Source organism: Salmo salar, chromosome ssa23 (assembly GCF_905237065.1).
Source record: "Salmo salar chromosome ssa23, Ssal_v3.1, whole genome shotgun sequence".
NCBI classification, from domain to species: domain Eukaryota; kingdom Metazoa; phylum Chordata; class Actinopteri; order Salmoniformes; family Salmonidae; genus Salmo; species Salmo salar.
This window is the reverse complement of record NC_059464.1, coordinates 1,957,297-1,977,097: the sequence shown is the minus strand read 5'-3', so window position 1 is coordinate 1,977,097 and position 19,801 is coordinate 1,957,297. Positions and strand designations below refer to the sequence as shown.

At 43.1% G+C, this 19,801-nt stretch overlaps 1 protein-coding gene and 1 pseudogene across 1 annotated transcript; both read left to right on the top strand.

Moving 5' to 3' along the window:
* The first annotated feature begins 579 nt into the window (after positions 1 to 579).
* LOC106583923 (U1 small nuclear ribonucleoprotein 70 kDa) lies at positions 580 to 18,844 on the top strand. Its single transcript, XM_014168594.2, has 10 exons — positions 580 to 875; positions 6,500 to 6,653; positions 6,771 to 6,833; positions 7,031 to 7,085; positions 7,169 to 7,233; positions 7,512 to 7,574; positions 7,710 to 7,791; positions 15,732 to 15,833; positions 16,061 to 16,163; positions 16,453 to 18,844. The coding sequence occupies exons 2-10, from the start codon at positions 6,507 to 6,509 to the stop codon at positions 17,267 to 17,269; spliced, it is 1,497 nt and encodes a 498-aa protein (XP_014024069.1). The 5' UTR covers positions 580 to 875; positions 6,500 to 6,506; the 3' UTR covers positions 17,270 to 18,844.
* Positions 6,354 to 6,432, top strand: LOC123729967 (uncharacterized; annotated as a pseudogene).
* Positions 18,845 to 19,801: the final 957 nt, after the last annotated feature.

Sequence of the window (19,801 nt, the reverse complement as noted above, 5' to 3'; positions counted from 1 at the left end):
GACTAGTTGATAAAATGTTCATAAGAAAGAAATGAAATTCTAATGGAAATGTTTCACAATGATGTCATTAGGCAGAGCAGGCAACAGATGGCACACAGACAGCAGAGTTGGGGACAGATATGCAGGGACAGACTGGCAGAGACAGGGAGTCTCAGGTAAGTTTGTTGAGTCTTTGTTTGGCAACATTATGAAAGGTTCTCAATTTGTTTTACTTGTAAAATAGGAACACAATTGGAAAATGCCATGGATACCCCCACTCTCAACTTAAACTGGTGACTGAACTAAGATTTGTTAAAGGCAATGGTATTACTGTTGTGATTAGTTGTGTAGTTTTGGCTTACGGCAAACACCTTATTTCTTTTGTTCCTCAATATACATTTACCATATTACAATGTAGGCTATGTGTTACAGCACTACTTTTGGTGTCCCCCTCAGGAATTGCTCTTGAGAAAATGTCATGTAATTGCCCCCTCCAAAGTTGATATCAGATTTTCGCCCCTGCTCCATACAGAAACTCCTTTCTAGATTGGCGAAACAACCAAAAATCGCACCTGCTGGAGGGAGACAGATTTTCCGCGGAGTTGGGCCTCACTCTTCCCCTTCCTCTATGTGGAAACCAGGTCTCACGTAAATTAGCCCGAAGCTTCGTGAAACATTAGAGGATCTGTCGCGACAGTGTCGTCGCTTTACGTAGTCCCGCCATTTTAAGTTGAGGACAAATATTTTTTTCCTGGCAAGAAGCTAACCAAGCTGAAGCTCAAGTATATTCATCTGTGGGGATACATCTTGCCTTGAACAATTAGAGTGCACGCTCTTATTCCACGTTGCCCAATTCTGGCTCTCTGAGTTTTAAAGGGATTGAATGAAGAGTTAAGGTGAGTGGGCCAGAAATGTGTTGTGTCCCTGAGTGGAGGCACGAGGCCTACGCTGGACAGTGGTTCGCGTTTTGGTAGATAACGTTACATATTCCAGTTTCGTTAACTAAACTTGTTAAAATGTACCACATTTGTACCATATTTCATTTTAGGTATCTGGTCTTTCTGCAATTAACTAGCTTAAAACTTTGGTGGATTGGCGAAGGTCCGTTGTTTGACTGCGTTGTTGGCTAACGTTAGCCTCACTGAGGTGTCTAGTCGGAAGCCAGACTAATCTAATCAAATTGTATTGGTCACATACACATGGTTAGGAAATGTTATTGCGAGGGTAACAAAATGCGTGTTCTAAAGGCGTCCTTATCCGGAACAGTTGGTGCATATATTATGGAATTGTGTCACACAATTGTGTGGAATTGTTCGTTTTAGTCTTGAGAAAGGTGCAATTCGAAGGACTCTCCCCGCCGCCTGCGCTATGTACACGCAGGAATTAATAGGATTCTTGAGGGGGGGCATCCCGTTAAAAAAATGTTTAGGCTGTTCGTGCGAACATTTGTTTTCCACAATACAAGCGGAAGTTCGGTGCCAAAGTCAACGCCCCCTCGTTGCTCATTGGGCAACAGTAGGGATTCTAAAATTAGCTGTTTGTTTAATTGCGGGTTATCATTGTGTGGTTTCCCAGCAGAGTAGACTCTTGTGTATTGCTGCCTTTTGCAGGTCAGTGTGGATTGCACATTTTGGTCACCGAGAAAATAGAATAAAAAGCGAATGGGAAACTTCAATTGCACCACTGTTTAACCGTACACCTATAAACTCTCCCCAAAAACCGACCAACCCATCCCACTACTTTGACCCTAAACGATCCTACACCAGGCCTTCTCTCAACGTCCTGTAGATCTTATGCGTTAAAATCTTACACCCAAATATTTATCTGCTGCTGCAATTACCACGTATCTTCTGTGACTTCTGCTCCATCAGTATTAGAGGTCGACCGATTTAATCGCAATGGCTGGTTTTAATTAGGGCCGATTCAAGGTTTTATAACAATCGGTAATCTGCATTTTTCAATCATGGCCGATTACATTGCACTTCACGAGGAGACTGCGTGGCAGGCTGACTACCTGTTATGCGAGTGCAGCAAGGAGCCAAGGTAAGGTGCTAGCTAGCATTAAACGCATCTTATAAATAACAATCAATAATCATTAGTTAACTACACATGGTTGATATTACAAGTTTATCTAGTTTGTCCTGCGTTGCATATACTTTGCCAAACGGGTGATTTAACAAGCGCATTTGTGAAAAAAGCACTGTCCTTGCACCAATGTGTACCTAACCATAAACATCAACGCCTTTCTTAGAATCATCACAAGTATATATTTTTAAACCTGCATATTTAGTTAATATGGCCTTGCTAACATGAATTTCTTGTAACTAGGGAAATTGTGTCACTTCTCTTGCGTTCTGTGCGTCAGGGTATATGCAACAGTTTGGGCCGCCTGGCTCGTTGCGAACTGTGTGAAGACCATTTCTTCCTAATAAAGATAGCCAACTTCGCCAAACGGGGGATGATATAACAAAAGCGCATTTGCGAAAAAAGTGCAATCGTTGCACAACTGTACCTAACCATAAACATCAATGCCTTTCTTAAAATTAATACACAAGTGTATTTTTTTTAAACCTGCATACATTAAAAGAAAGTCATGTTAGCAGGCAATATTAAACAAGGGAAATTGTCACTTCTCTTGCGTTCATTGCATGCAGAGTCAGGGTATATGCAACAGTTTGGACTGCCTGGCTCGTTGCGAACTAATTTGCCAGAATGTTACATAATTATGACATAACATTGAAGGTTGTGCAATGTAACAGCAATATTTAGACATATGGATGCCACCCGTTAGATAAAATACGGAACGGTTCCGTATTTCACTTAAAGAATAAACGTTTTATATTCGAAATGATAGTTTCCGGATTTGCCCATTATTAACTTCTCTAGGGTATGTGGGACGAAATCGTCCCACCTACTCAACAGCCAGTGGAATCCCGTGGCGCGATATTCAAATACCTTAGAAATGCTATTACTTCAATTTCTCAAACATATGACTATTTTACACCATTTTAAAGACAAGACTCTTGTTAATCTAACCACACTGTCCGATTTCAAAAAGGCTTTACAACGAAAGCAAAACATTAGATTATGTCAGCAGAGTACCCAGCCAGAAATAATCAGACACCCATTTTTCAAGCTAGCATATAATGCCACATAAACCCAAACCACAGCTAAATGCAGCACTAACCTTTGATGATCTTCATCAGATGACACTCCTAGGACATTATGTTATACAATACATGCATGTTTTGTTCAATCAAGTTCATATTTATATCAAAAACCAGCTTTTTACATTAGCATGTGACGTTCAGAACTAGCATACCCACCGCAAACTTCCGGTGAATTTACTAAATTACTCACGATAAACGTTCACAAAACAATTATTTTAAGAATTATAGATACAGAACTCCTTTATGCAATCGCTATGTCCGATTTTAAAATAGTTTTTCGGCAAAAGCACATTTTGCAATATTCTGAGTAGATAGCTCGCCATCACGGGCTAGCTATTTTGACACCCACCAAGTTTGGCACTCACCAAACTCAGATTTACTATAAGAAAAATTGGATTACCTTTGCTGTTCTTCGTCAGAGTGCACTCCCAGGACTTCTACTTCAATAACAAATGTTGGTTTGGTTCAAAATAATCCATAGTTATGTTCAAATATCCTCTGTTTTGTTCTTGCGTTCAAGACACTATCCGAAGGGTGACGCGCGGACGCGTATCATGACAAAAAAATTCTAAATATTCCATTACTGTACTTCGAAGCATGTCAAATGCTGTTTAAAATACATTTTTATGCGATTTTTCTCGTAAAAAAGCAATAATATTCCGACCGGGAAACCCTGTTTTCGTTCAGACTCTAAAAATGGACTCTTCACGTGCACCCGTCTCATGGTTCTCAGATCGACCACTTACCAAATGCGCTACTGTTTTTCAGCCTGGGACACCAGAGTCATCATTCAACGTTCTGGCGCCTTCTGAGAGCCTATGGGAGCCTCAGGAAGTGTCACGTTACAGCAGAGATCCTCAGTTTTCAATAGAGTGTAGAAGGCCAAGAAATGGTCAGAGGGCACTTCCTGTACAGAATCTTCTCAGGTTTTTGCCTGCCATATGAGTTCTGTTATACTCACAAACACCATTCAAACAGTTTTAGAAACTTTAGGGTGTTTTCTATCCAAAGCCAATAATTATATGCATATTCTCGTTTCTGGGCAGTAGTAATAACCAGATTAAATCGGGTACGTTTTTTATCCGGATGTGAAATTACTGCCCCCTACCCTAGAGAGGTTAATGATTTAAGGCTCGTATTTGTGTTATATTCTAATTAAGTCTATGATTTGATAGAGCAGTCTGACTGAGCGGTGGTAGGCAGCAGCAGGCTCATAAGCATTCATTCAAACAGCACTTTACTGCGTTTGCCAGCAGCTCTTCTCAATGCTTCAAGCATTGCGCTGTTTATGACTTCAAGCCTATCAACTCCCGAGATTAGGCTGGCAATACTAAAGTGCCTTTCAAGAACATCCAATAGTCAAAGGTATATGAAATACAAATGGTATAGAAAGAAATAGTCCTATAATAACTACAACCTAAAATGTCTTAGCTGGGAATATTGAAGACTCATGTTAAAAGGAACCACCAGCTTTCATATGTTCTCATGTTCTGAGCAAGGAACTTAAACGTTAGCTTTTTTACATGGCACATATTGCACTTTTACTTTCTTCTCCAACACTTTGTTTTTGCATTATTTAAACCAAATTGAACATGTTTCACTTTTTATTTGAGACTAAATAGATTTTATTGATGTATTATATTTAGTTAAAATAAGTGTTCATTGTTCATTCATTATTGTTGTAATTGTCATTATTACAAATATATATTTAAAAAATCGTCTGATTTAATTGGTATCGGCTTTTTCGGTCCTCCAATAATCGGTATTGTTGTTGAAAAATCATAATCGGTCAACCTCTAATCAGCATAGTTGATCACCATGGCTATAAATGCAAGAAATCCAAACTTATTCAACTCGACATCTCTCGCGCTCTCTTCAGGCCTACTCACTTGGGGGCTCCCAGCCGACTCTCTCACCCTCGGGCTATCCTCTACTCTATTCGCTGCCTCAACATAGGATGCTTTTTGCTCCACTCGAACTCTAGCAATCTCAACCTGTCTCTCGGGGCACTTTCGATCCCCAGGTGCATGGGGACCCCCACAGTTGACACAGTGCTTTCTCTATCCTAACTGTACACTCCCTCTGACTATGCCCTCCTGTACATTTCTCATATTGTGCGATCTCCATTTTCCACACTGCTGCAACATGTCTAAATTGTAACTGACTTCAGTGGGCAAATGCACCACTTCGATGGCCACTGGCATGCTGGAGAAGTGTGCCCTTCATGGATCAATCCCGGTTTCAACTGTACCGGGCGGATTGCAGACAGCGTATATGGTGTCCTGTGGGTGAGTGGTTCATCAACGTTGTGAACAGAGGGCCCCATGATAGCGGTAGGTTTATGGTACGGGCAGGCATTTGCTACGGACAACTAACACACTTGCATTTTATTGATGGCAAATTGAATGCACAGAGATACTGTGATGAGATCCTGAGGCCCATTGCCGAAACATGAAGTGATGGATGAATGGCACGACATGATAATGCACGGCCCCATGTCGCAAGGATCTGTACACAATTCCAGGAAGCTGAAAATGTCCCAGTTCTTCCATGGCCTGCATACTCACCCGACATGTCACCCGTTGATCATGTTTGGGATGCTCTGGATCGACGTGTACGACAGCGTGTTCCAGTTCCTGCCAATATCCAGAAACTTTGCACAGCCTTTTGAGGAGTGGGACAATATTCCACAGGCCCCAATCAACAGCCTGATTAACTCAGTGATGGAAATGTTGCACTGCATGAGGCAAATGGTCAGGCCAGATACTGACTGGTTTTCTGATCCACGCCCTTTTTTGGGTGGTATCTCTAACAGCTACATCTGTATTTCCAGTTGTGAAATCCATAGATTACGTCCTAATGCTTTTATTTCAATTGACTGATTTCCTTAATATGAGAACTGTAACTAACTCAGTAAAATCTTAAGTTGTTGCATTTTTATATTTGTGGTGTATCAGCCTAAAGCATTCACTATTCCTGCTAGCTAGCTAGCTAGCTCATGTTGACGAGTTAAAGTTAAACTGACTTTCCGGCCTTAATTTTCCTTGAAGCGTCTAGGTAAGGGAAGATTTGAGAATTGTTTGGCAACATTGATCAGTTCTCGACACTAGCTTCGAAGCTAGTTCCACACATCAAAATAAGATGTTGCCTTACCTTGCTAGCTACATGGAAATTATTTAGCTAGCTTTGCAGAAGAAATTGAGCTGCACATGGTTCTCACAATGGTCTTCCAAGCCTTTGTGGCTCTGTCCACACTGCCTAATGACAACACTGATGCAACCAACTCCATGTCCGCATATTATTAGTTCCTATGTAGTTTGTAAACGAAACATGTATTTTTCTCGCTGCAGGTGAAAGATGACCCAGTTTTTACCCCCCAATCTGCTGGCCCTATTTGCGCCGCGGGACCCCATACCATTTCTGACCCAGTTGGAGAAGCTTCCCCATGAGAAACACCACAACCAGCCATACTGTGGCATCGCTCCCTTCATCAGGCACTTTGAGGTAAGGCAAACCTACCTAGCTGTTGTGCAATTACACTCATTAATGAGATGGATAGTTGGCTATTTGATTGAATGCCTAGCATTTCTTAGCCTAACTTTTTTTGGACTGTTTTGATAGGATCCCAGAGATGCCCCTCCCCCTACTAGGGCAGAAACTCGTGATGAGAGGTTGGAGAGAAAGGTGAGACAATTGGAAGAGGTGTCACTTCCCTTTGGCCATTTCCTTTCACTTTTAGTCTCTGAAACCTCAATGCGTATCTGAATAAGATTGGATAAGTTGAAGTCTTCAGTAGGGTGTACTAGTACATGGCTTTAATGTACAGTAACCATTTGGGGTTTGAGTCTGAGGGGCCTAGCTAACCTGTTTCTGTTTTACAGAGGAGGGAGAAGATTGAGAGGAGGCAGACGGTTGTGGAGACAGAACTGAAGCTCTGTAAGTTGACATGAGCTTTTGTGACATTCATAGGATTTACTGAAAGTTGAAGTCAGGTTGTAATATTGGCTTCTGCCTTCTAGGGGATCCACACAATGACCCCAATGCTCAGGGGGATGCCTTCAAGACCCTGTTTGTGGCTCGTGTTGTAAGTGTGCATTATACAGGCCATCTTCCATGTTCCATGGCATCTTTACCTTCCATCCTGATTTGGCCACTGATACTTAAACCGGGTAGTGATTAATAACAAATGAAGCACACATACACCACAATAAAATGAAAACCAAGCATCCACTTTTTCTGTCGAATGGTATGAATGCCAGAAGTGTGTTCTGAGGACAATTCTAAGACCAAGCTGCCAGTGAAGTTTACACCTTTTGTATTTGGCACATGTGATCGACGTTAACTGTGTTATCATTGCTGCAGAATTATGACACAACGGAATCCAAGCTTCGCCGTGAGTTTGAGGTCTACGGACCCATCAAACGGGTACGTTTTGTCTGTCTCCCAAACCACCCATTGGTTTTACAATACAGCTTATTGGCCATTTGTTAGTGGCAGTTGGTCCTCTTGCCCCCCCCCAGCTTGTTCAGCTAGCTTTTTTATAGTCGCTCTTTCTTCCAGATCTACATCGTCTACAACAAGCGGTCAGGGAAGCCCAGAGGCTACGCCTTCATAGAGTACGAGCACGAGAGAGACATGCACTGTGAGTACCACGAGAGACCAACCCCCTCATAACCCACCTCATCTCAAATGGGAGTCTGAATGCTGGGAGGGTACGTAGGTGGGATAGTATTTGTTGAAGGACTTGTGTAAGTGAGAAATGACGAAGGACGCACCAGATTAATTTTGGGAGCTTACAAATGGTTTTAATTTCACTATAGCTTTAGAAGTTGTAGCAGTTGGTGTTGCTGACTATTAGTTAACATCAGCACCTTATACTCTTGCCCAGGGTACGAGGAAGCCTCTTGACTGCATATACTCCCTTTTTTATGGCGCAAACTGACTAGGCTCCGTTTTTAAAATGTGTTTATATTTTTTTTCTGTACTGCACTAGCAGCTTTTGCTGTCCTTGGTGCGATTTTCCCATTGAAGGGCCATGATGGGTGTTGGTTTTACATTTACCCATAGTCCTAGGCCCACTCTTAATATCTGCCAAAAATAAAATGTTCACACTGCTGAGCCACACTGAGCTGGTCTGATTATGCTGCGAGGACATGTTGAATGGAAAGTATCCAGAGTATGGTTTGGATTAGAACAATGGTATGAAAAGAGTCGGCGACAAGAACTAGCTGGCAAGTAGGCTTGGGCGGTATCCAGATTGTCATACTTTCATACCGACCTTGTCATATACTGGGATATTCGGTAATACTGGCACTGAACACAAGCGGTGCTATTTTCAAAACCCACTGATACTCTAATCTGAAGGTTAGCATTGCTAACAAGTACATGTAAAATTCCATAGAGAATGCTAACAACCGCATTGTGAACATTTTGTACAGTTTCTGACCTAAACTATACAAGTAACTCATGCTACACAGTTTGCTGTATGCACAAAACCAATATATACCAACAAGGCTCTTGATCCAGGAGGGGATTCTCTGCTGTTACCAAGTGAATGCTTGATTTTGGAAGAAGCTAACCACTTAGCTAGATGGCTAACTAGCTACTATATTAGCAAACCAAACACAGAGGAGTTAGCACATTTTAGACTTAACTTTTAGACTTACTGTAATTAGATCACCTGGCGCATGATGCGCAACAGTGAATGACTCCCAAGGCTCCGGTCTCTTGTAGTTGTGTGCTTGTAAACAGACACCACATGACAGGGGACTACAGTAAGCTTCATAATGTGACGGGTGAAATTGAGAACTCAGTGTTTATCTCCTAACGTATTGTACAAGTTGACTGCAGGTTTTTCCATACTGTTGAAGCAATTTCTTTTAAGTTTGATAAATTTGAACATTAAGTAGCTACAAATGTTCAAATTTATCAAACTTCAAAGAAATTGTTTCAACAGTACGGAAAAACCATCCTTGTCTTTTTCCGAATACCCCGGTATACGGTATACCGCCCAAGCCTACTGGCAAGGGGGTTAAAAATATGGATCCACAGTCCATACAAGTTGAAGGTACAACTCTGAACACAAGGGTCACCAAAATCCATCCATCCTTTTTATTTTCAGAACTTTGAGTTTAGAATGGCTATGTTATTAATTAGGGGAAACAAGGTGCTGAGGGAGGTTTGTGTGATGTCTGTCTTGTGTTTGTGGCGCATGATGACCTCTTGACTAACTCAAGAAAGGGTTTCTGTACTGCACTTGTCTGAGTGAGTGCAGTTAGTCCAGCCATGGTACTTCTATGTGGCGGTGCCATTCGTGGGGAGATTTGGCCTATGTCTTGTATGTATAAACAACTTCTAAGCCTTGTTCTTCTGGTCACCTTGAATGCCTTTGCTTGCTTTAGGTTAGGCCTGTAATGGTTAGTGTTAAGTCATCTGTGGAACAGGTGGGTTCCCTGGTTGGACCACCAACGGTAAGCTACAGGTCACCAACAGGCTACTACCCCCCCCCCCCCCCCCAACTTGTCTGGTTAATTTGGGTACCCTCTCTGTGCTTTTGTGACACTAGGCCATTTCTATCAGCTCATATCAGTGGTCCTCCACCCTGGTCCTGGCGATCTACCATGCCCGCTGGTATTATTCTCATTTATCGAATTTAAACAAATTATCAGGCAGACTGGTGTTCCCGGTCTAAATCTGTCCTCTAAGATTGCTACTTACTGGCTACCTTCCAGGCCGACTACATTGCAGTCACTTGCCAGATTTCACATCACCTGAGTAGGTGTTTTACATATCAGCTAACCAAATCATATAAAATAAGAATCTGATGTCTGACTGCTAGTCGGTGGTGAGGCAAGTATCCGCACAGCGCGACTACAATGTAGCTGGCCTGAAACGCAGCCACTGATTAATTGCTGGAACACTTAGGGTCATGCACCCATGGTGCAATGAACAGGCAGGGAGTAGTGTTCCCTGGGACCAGGGTCGCCCACCCTTGGTATGATGTGACTCAGGTGAGGGTTGACTTGTGAGGGGATGTCTATGCTGGCTCTGCAGTGTATTAATTGTTTGTTGTTCTCATTGCCACTGCAGCCGCCTATCTGTGATGGCTATTGGCCAGAGCTGGCTTGCAGATGATGATGATGATGATTATGATACATCTACACCCTACTACCACAGCTCAGTATATGGTTGGTATGATGGGTTTGTATGATGGGTAAGCTTTCTTTCCACCCTCCATCCTCCTATTTAGGGAAGAAGAGCTATGTTCAATGGGCAAAGCACATTTTTTTTGAAGCTGCTTAAATGTTGCTTCAACAATATTGACATTGATAAGACTGATCTGGTGCTTTGACCATTGAACGCACCCCCAGGCCATTAGTCAGTTAATGGGTGCCCTATGAGTTTTCCTTTTGTGTTAAAGCCACCTCAGATGTATCCATTTTAGCACTTGTACAATAGACCAAAGTGCTTTTACTATTTGAGTATTTTAGTTGTCTGAAACAGCATTTTATCAAGTTGTCTCTTGCATAATCATTAAAAGGACAATATTTTGCATAACATTGCATCAAAAAGACCACACGCCCAAAACAAAATCCCCTAGCATTGTAAGTTAAGGTCCTTTCTTGTGTGCGTTGAGCTGGCTTTAATGGAATAGGGTTACGAAGGGACTCTACACACTTTTACAGCAAGGCACATACTTATGCGCACATGTAGCTTTGTCCCTACTATATAACTAGGCAAGAGCAGATGCCAACAAGAGCATAGCGGTAGCTCATTCAGACATGGCAGTCATCTCACCCCCAGATCTCTTTACCACAGCTGATAGCAAGGATCCGGTGTATTCAGCTAATAGAACCAGTCTAGTGAGGAAACATGTCACCACTGTTACTAGTCTCCATTTATTCTAGCCTACACCAAACACATCCAATTTTCTCTAGATGCATACCTTTCTGTTTCTTAAAAAAATACATTTATATGCACCGTATGTGTGCTTGTATAGTAAGATCGTATTTAGGCCATGTTTTTGGGGTCGAGGTAAGGCCCTTTGATTAAAGTCCTCTCTGATTGGTTGAGAAGGTTATGGTTTGTGGTAAGACAAACCTGGATTGGTTAGGTTAGTGAGGGGTTGTGGTAAGGCCCCCTGGTAGTATAAACCTGTGAGGTGTCATTAAAGTACAGTGATGATTTGCTATGATCTAGATGGGGTTCTGGTAAGGCCCTCAGATTGGCTATAAAAGTGAGTGGTTCTGGTAAGGCCCTCTGATTGGATATAAAGAGGAAAGAGTCCTCTGTGCTGTTTCCCATTGGATCGTCTACCACAGCAGAGCAGACCAGTGTAGAGGCCAGGATGGGTCATCATGGATCTCGCCGAATTCTTCGGTCATAATAGACTGATCCCAAGACTGTCTGGGCCAAGGGAGTATATATTTGTGTCTATTCTGAGTTTGATTCAGAAGCTGCAGTCTGTGGTGGTAAATCTGGCAGGAGCCTGCCATGTTGACTTGCAACTGGAAGCCCTATGCTCTGGGAGGTTCTGAGTCCGACACTGCGCTCGTGGTAAGGTAGTTGGTGAAAAAGAAACACAGCAGCCCATAAAGCCCCCCACTAAGGTATGTGAACATGGTCACATTTGCTCGTATCGAGATGACCCCTCCCCTATATCTCCCCCTCTAGACCAGTATTACAAGGTCAGAGGTTGTATGTAAGGCAACCTAATTTACTCTAGCCTCAATATAGTCTGAAGCACAACATGTATTGGGTAAGAAGATTGCAGCATTGCCATTCAAGGTCATATACTCTGGCAATCAGTAAATATTCAGGAACTCAAACCAATGTGTCACTGGTATTTTATTTCTCACTGAACTGTGGGGGGGCGGCTAAGGACGTGCCTAAGATGTCAGCATTTGCAGTGCAGTATCCACCTGTGGTTTGTCACTAACCACGTTTCCATCCAGGTTTTATGTGAGTAAAGTCATACTGGATTAAAAGATCACGACAGCTGTGATGGAAACAGGAATTTTTGGTGCAATTTTATAAATGCTGACAGAATTTGTTAGTTTGGCATGGTGGGATCTTTCTGTGTCTGTAGAATTTAATTATGTGTGGAATAGCGGTGTAAATGCCTTTTATGCAAAATATTGATTGTAATTATAATCTTATCAAAGTAAACTTGGAGTCAAGTGACTATGGGTGTGTGTGTGTGTGGTCCTCCCATTACGACTTGGGGAAACCATGTAGTTTAATAGGCTACCGATTTTAAAATATGTGTGGTGAAAAGTGCACGGTGATAAGCTTGATTTTCCTTTCCAATAAATATCGAGGGTCTTGTGCTGGTGACATGATGATCGATTGTTTGACTGCCGTTAGACAAAATATTCTCATCCATTATTATCTCGTGTAGACTAGCCTATCCGTACTGTATATGCAAGCTTTTGGGTAGAGCACACGCGCCAAGACCAGCGTAGGCACATTTGCTATTAAATGCAAGTTTGTGACAACTCATTTTTTATACATCAGAATTTAAGCGAAAAAGTTGTGTGCACTACGTCATCGCGCACTGATTTTTTTAAATGTTTAATTTTTTATCTGCAACAAGTCAGTTTGGTGGGAAAATTCGCATTTGATGTGAATTTGAGAATATTTGCTTTCAAATCTGTCGCCAATTGGATGGAAACCTAGCTACTGGTTGAAAATCCCCAATTCCACCTAAGTGGTTAGACGTGCTTTGGTAAGTGAGGTGGGTGTCTGATTTGACCCATGGTGACTCCTATTCACTGTTCCTTCTGGGTAAGAGGTTGATGTGAAAATGCGCAAATACATTTCTCATCAATTTGTTGGGTAATATAATAGTATGGTGCGACCATGAATTACTGTCATCTGATTTTAATTTCGAGTGCGCAAGCATTTTTCACACAACAGACTCTCAAACGCAGTCCGCATCAAAGTACTGTCAACTGCTTGGACCACTTGTTTACATTTTATTCATTTAGCAGACACACTTATCCAGGGTCCCTGCTCATCTGCGTGAACGTGCCTTAGGCATGCTGCAAGGAGGCATGAGGACTGCAGATGTGGCCAGGGCAATACATTGCAATGTCTGTACTGTGAGACGCCTAAGACGGCGCTACAGGGAGACAGGACGGACAGCTGATCGTCCTCGCAGTGGCAGACCACGTGTAACACCTGCACAGAATCAGTACATCCGGATGGCAACAACTGCCCGAGTTACACCAGGAACGCACAATCCCTCCATCAGTGCTCATACTGTCCGAAATGGGCTGAGAGAGGCTGGACTGAGGGCTTGTAGGCCTGTTGTAAGGCAGGTCCTCACCAGACATCACCGGCAACAACGTCGCCTATGGGCACAAACCCACCGTCGCTGGACAAACCCACCGACAGGACTGGCAAAAAAGTGCTCTTCACTGACGAGTCGTGGTTTTGTCTCACCAAGGGTGATGGTCGGATTCGCTTTTATCGTCAAAGGAATGAGCGTTACACTGAGGCCTGTACTCTGGAGCGAGATATATGTGGAGGGTCCGTCATGGTCTTGGGCGGTGTGTCACAGCATCATTGCCTGCAATGACAACAAGCGCAGTCCAATCAACGCTGTGCTTAACAGGGAAGACATCCTCCTCCCTCATGTGGTACCCTTCCTGCAGGCTCATCCTGACATGACCCTCCAGCATGACAATGCCACAAGCCATACTGCTTGTTCTGTGTGATTTCCTGCAAGACAGGAATGTCGGTGTTCTGCCATGGACAGCGAAGAGCCCGGATTTCAATCCCATTGAGCACGTCTGGGACTTGTTGGATTGGAGGGTGAGGGCTTGGACCATTCCCCCTAGAAATGTCCGGGAACTTGCAGGTGCCTTGGTGGAAGAGTGGGGTAACATCTCACAGCAAGAACTGGCAAATCTGGTGCAGTCCATGAGGAGGAGATGCACTGCAGTACTTAATGCACCTGGTGGCCACACCAGATACCGACTGTTACTTTTGATTTTGACCCCGCCCCTTTGTTCAGGGACACGTTATACCATTTTTGTTAGTCACGTGTATGTGGAACTTTGCTGTGAGGATTTTTCTTTTTGCTGAGTTTATAATTGATTTTGAGTATTTTTGCTTGCTTCCTTAGATGTAATATTTTAGCTTAGTCGTGGGCCAACTCAAGGCTGTTGATTGGTCTAAAATCCTCAAACTCAACTCTGGACCTTGGAAGCCTGTTCCCCCCTAATCAGAGACTGATTTTAGACCTGGGACACCAGGTGTGCATTTACAAGGTAGACCAGAAAAGCAGCAGGCTCGGGACTGCGTAGGGTAACACGCTGACCAAACCGGACGCACGCATGTTGATTTGTTGTTGTTGTTGTACCCCCACACCAGACGTGATCAGGACACGGAGATTGAAATATCAAAACAAACTCTGAACCAATTATATTAATTTGGGGACAGGTTGAAAAGCATTAAACATTTATGGCAATTTAGCTAGCTAGCTTGCTGCTGTTAGCTAATTTGTCCTGGGATATAAACATTGGGTTATTTTACCTGAAATGCATAAGGTCCTCTACCCCGACAAATAATACACAGATAAAACGGTAAACCGAATTCCTTTCTCATCTCTCCTTCCTCAGGCTTCTTTTTTACTTCTTTGGACTTTATATGGAGGTTGGCAACCAACTTTACGGTGCGTTACTACAACCGACTGGAGTGTGGACGTCAGTTCATCTTTCAGTCATCCACGTGGGTACATGCTCCTAAAAACCAATGAGATGGGAGAGGCCGGACTTGCAGCGCGTCGAGCGTCAAATAGAATTTATATTTAAGCGCCTGGCCACGTAGACGCTCGAGCAGTGTGGGTGAAATGATTGAATAACGTGTGTACATTTATTTTGCAGTGCACGTGACGCGAGCGGTGTGGTCAGCATGTAAGAATTGCGTACCCTTGGTCTAAACTATAGCCGTTTTAGCTTCATGGTAAAATGAGCCATGCAACAGTAAGCGGTTGACCCTCTTCAACAGTAGTGTGGTCACTACTGGACCTTAGTAAGACTTAAATTATTTTAAAGCAGTGTTTCACTTTTTCGGTCTCTGGTGCTCCACAGAAACCACACATGAACAGAGCAATCATTATATGCCTATCTTTAATGTTTTGTTTGAATATATTATGACACACTTGATATAATAAAATCTAATGTTTGAAATTTTAATAATAAATGCTTTAAATGGCAGTTTTGTCAACCTTATCTGCTATACCGGCTCACTTGTGATTTGAGGCTAGAATGAATTTCTTTATTCTATCCCTCTAGCATTTCAAAATAAAGATTTACTGAAGTAAAGTGCTTGCACAACAAAATACATAAACTGTGGTACATCTTCAAAAAAGAGAGATGTGCAGGTAAATGCAGCATTTAGTGGTGGAAAAAGGTCTACTACTACATGGTCTGTCTGCCCAGAGAGCAGCCCCACACTACCTCACCTGCTCCTGGTCAGTATATTCATGCACTCTTTGTTAAACTTACCCTTAAAACTGCAGAGCTACAACTTACCCTTCTCTACCCTTTTCTCATCACCCCCCCCTTCCCCCAGCTGCCTACAAGCATGCAGACGGGAAGAAGATCGACGGAAGGAGAGTGCTGGTGGATGTGGAGAGAGGCCGCACTGTGAAGGGATGGCATCCCCGCAGGCTAGGTGAGGAACTGCACATGATCTCTGTGACGGTGCATAATTATCCATACTACAGTCATGCCATCTTAAAATCTTAACACTGAATTCACTGAGCGTTTTGGAAAGGATGATTCTCACATTGGCATTGGTCATTTATGAATCCCTTTTAATATTTTGTCAGTTTTAAATGCTTTCATTTCCTGTCTATGATTTCTGTATCACAATGAGCCCTGTTTTCTGTCCCCAACCAGGCGGTGGTCTTGGTGGGACAAGGAGAGGCGGGGCTGACGTCAACATCAAGCACTCTGGAAGAGACGACACCTCACGTTATGATGACCACCCCCCAATTGGAGGGTGAGTACCTACACTGGGCCCTTGGGGTGGTCTGCTAAGGGAGGGTTGTCACCCTATTTTAAATAGGCCCTACCCATTAGACCTGAAAGAATTGGATAATCTGAAGGCAAGATGGATTTATTACCATATTCCTTAGTTACATCTATCCAATTATTTTAGATCTGTGCAGGTGTTGAGGGTATGGGCTAGCGGTAGATTTGGGATTGGACATTTTGTTGTTTGACTGACTTGATATTTTCTGTATAGAGGTTTGACAGTTGACTTATTTTTGCCCTTCTCTTCACCTCAGGGAACGTGAGCGTGAACGTGGACCTGAGCCCAGAGGGGAACGCAGAGAGCGCAGCCGTGAGCGTGAACGGGGGGGGGAGAAAGAGCGCGGTGGCGAGAGAAGGCGGTCCCGGTCCCGGGAAAGACGCAGGCGCAGCTCCCGCTCCAGGGAGAGGGGCGACAGGGGTCTGGGCCAGGCAGGGCCCGGAGAGGAGAGCGTAGTGGGTGGCAGGAGGAGAGACCGAGAGAGGGAGCGGGGGGGAGGAGGGCCAGGGGGAGACAGTCATAGCAGGGAGAGGAGCAGAGACAAAGGTGAAAGGAAGAGGAGGAGCCGCAGCCGAGAGCGCAAGCGAGACCGGGAGAGGGGCAAGGGTGGTGAGGGGGATGAGGGCTTGGGGCTAGGAGATGGTATGATGGGGGAGGGAGGAGAGAGGATGCCTGAAGAGCCTAGTGTGGGTGAGGAAGTGGGAGAGGAGCGTGGCGGGAGGGAGCGGGACAGAGACAGGGAGCGGGACCGTGACCGGAGGCGCAGCCACAGGGACAAGGACCGGGAAAGGGACCGGGAGAGGCACAGGGGGGACAGGGAGAAAGACAGGGAGCATAAGAGAGATAGGGAGCGGGGTAGCGGGGAGCGCAGGGAGGACCGGCATGGCTCTCTCCTGCTCCCCTCGGCCGAGCAGGACGACGTGGGTAATGGGGAGGAGGGCGACGCGCCGCCCCAGCCAGAGGAGAATAGCCAGGATGGGTTGACGATGGACCAAGAGTCGGTGCAATCGGGGGAGGGTTACGTTTCCAATGAGAACGGCTACAAGATGGAGACCCAGGCAGACGAATATTAAGAGGGGCTTTGCCATCTTTACTAATTTCCTTTTTTATTTTTTTTATTTTTTTATACAACACAAACCCACATACCCCTTCCCTGTTAGTGTGAAGGATATTGTAATGAGCTGCTGCCCTGTTAGAAACCACAACGGCGCAGTGTAGGCATAAGAAACAAACTGTCTGTTTTCTGGGTTAAGTAGGGTTTTGTTTCTTCTGTATTTGAACCCCCAGAACTAGGTCCACACCACAATTATTTCAAACCCGCCCCTCGGTAACAAACTGAGAACGGTGCTCACTATCCCTTAACATTCACGCTCTCCCCCAACTGGAATTTTAATCTGACATTCTGCTCTGTCAGGTACTTGTCTGATTACAATCCCTTTACGAGCGAGGCAGAGATGGCGTAGTTAGGGTGAAATATATGTTTCTCTTTTTCTTAATCTCTGTTGGTGTATTTTTCTTTATTCAACCTGGGTTGTTTTTTGGGGGGTAGTTAGTGGGGTTAAGTTTTGGTTTTATTTAACATTTCCCCCCATGTGAGTTGTATGAATCCATGATCTCACAAATGCAGTACCCTAATCTAATGTTAGATATTTTTTTTTTTTTCCATAATTTGAGCCTTCATGTTCCTTTTTTACTTTAAAGTACAACCCTGAGAACGTCTTACTCAACTGTCTGGACACATACGTCTACCCTCAAGAAAATGTACAGCAACAGCTAGGTTTCCATTCAATTGGCGACAGATTTTCATGCACATATTCTTGAATCTGCATAAAAACATTATGCGCATGTTTCCATCCTATTGACTTGTTGCAAATAAAAGCATTTTGTGGTTAAATTCCCATGTATCAAAAATGAAAAGCTAGTTAAATGGGTTTCATCACATTATCAACTCCAATGATTGCATTATAGTGAGTATGCTCACTTTGGTATTGGCATGTGTGCTCTAACCAATAGCACGATCTGCGTGCTGTTGGCTAGAGCGCACATAGCCTACATGATGACATCATATGGACAAAATAGTACTTATTTTCTTTACAGCCAAGCATAGGTTATCATATCACCAGACGAAGACCCTAGATATTTATTGGAAAGTAGCATGAAGCTAAATTACCTTGCATTTTCACCACCCTGTGAAGTTCATAATTTATTTCATCTGTAGTTTAATGAACAGCATGCTTTCCCGACTAGTTGTAGTGGGAGGACCACATGACTCCAAGTTTACTTCAATATGATGGTTATTGTATCAATATTTGCTCATAAAAGCGTTTCTACTGACGTTCCTCTAATTCATTTTATTGACAAGATTCCACTTTGTCTAGTGTATTTTTGTTTTGACATTTGGATAATTTACCCAAAAAATGTCTAAGGTCTGTCATTACTTTTGTATCTGTATGTTACTCACATAAAGCTTGGCCTGAAACCAGGTTATTGAAAATGGGGGGAGGGGGGGAGTAAGGAAATGTGTTGCAAAGTGCATGTACAAGAGTTGGCAAATATTGCTCATTTTTATTCTGTAAAGCAAGACTGAGGAACCCACTGAATGAAATTGTTCTGATTCTCCTGAAATAAAGTTTTTGTTTTTGTTGAAACATTTAGTCAGTCAGTGTCATCCTGTTCAGTAATCTAAATGACCAGGTTCATCATTGGTTGGCATCCAACGTTATGGTGCATTACCGCCACCTACTGTACTGGAGTGCGGGCCAGCAACTGGGAGAAACTAAATCAATCGTACCTTGTGACCAATTTCACACCATTGAATTGAAATCCATCGTAAACATGAAAAAGTTGCTAATGTAAACATGATTTTTTTGAGGAAGAGTGAAATAATTGATGTTGAAATCAAAAACCAAACGATTTGAAGCAAAATGTATAGAATTCTAAACTATATCAAAAGCAAAACCCCAAAACTTGCAAAGACAATATTAAAGCCAGAGCAAAAACCGGAAATTATTGAAAAATGTATTTGAAAACCAATGCAAAAATAGTTTTCAGTTCAAGTTCCCCAACAACCAATCATATTGAATCCATTTCCACTATGCTCTTGGCTGCAATTACTACCTTTTGGTTATGCTACTCGTCTTGCTCTCGATTTCTTTGCTTTCACTGACTTTTTTTTAAATTGTGAGTTTTGGCTTTTTGTTGTTGTTGTGAAGGGCAGGGTTTAAAGGGAGGTGTAGACAATGAGTCTCCATTGGTCCACTAATTTGAGGGATGGTTTACCTTAACCTAATCAATGAACATGAGTTTATTTATTTTTTGGGCTACTTAACTAGATGGTCTGACATCACCACTACACGCCAAATCTTTCCCTCTGTGGCCGCATGTTCTGAACATGGCGAACCACTTACTAACAGCTGCGCCGATCTTTGGGCAACAGGTAATTCATATGTTTACCTAAGGAGGTACATGGTTTGTTATTAAATGTATTAGACACGCTTCTCATATCTATACATTATTGACTCGTGACTGACAAGTCAAAAAAATTAAGAACCTTTCATAATGTTGCCAAACAAAGACTCAACAAACTTACCTGAGACTCCCTGTCT

Coding starts and splice junctions, on each gene's coding strand:
- LOC106583923 (XM_014168594.2), top strand. CDS start 6,507: ATGACCCAGTTTTTACCCCCCAATCTGCTGGCCCTATTTGCGCCGCGG. Junction 6,654..6,770: donor CCTTCATCAGGCACTTTGAG/GTAAGGCAAACC, acceptor CTGTTTTGATAG/GATCCCAGAGATGCCCCTCC. Junction 7,792..15,731: donor GCACGAGAGAGACATGCACT/GTGAGTACCACG, acceptor CCCTTCCCCCAG/CTGCCTACAAGCATGCAGAC.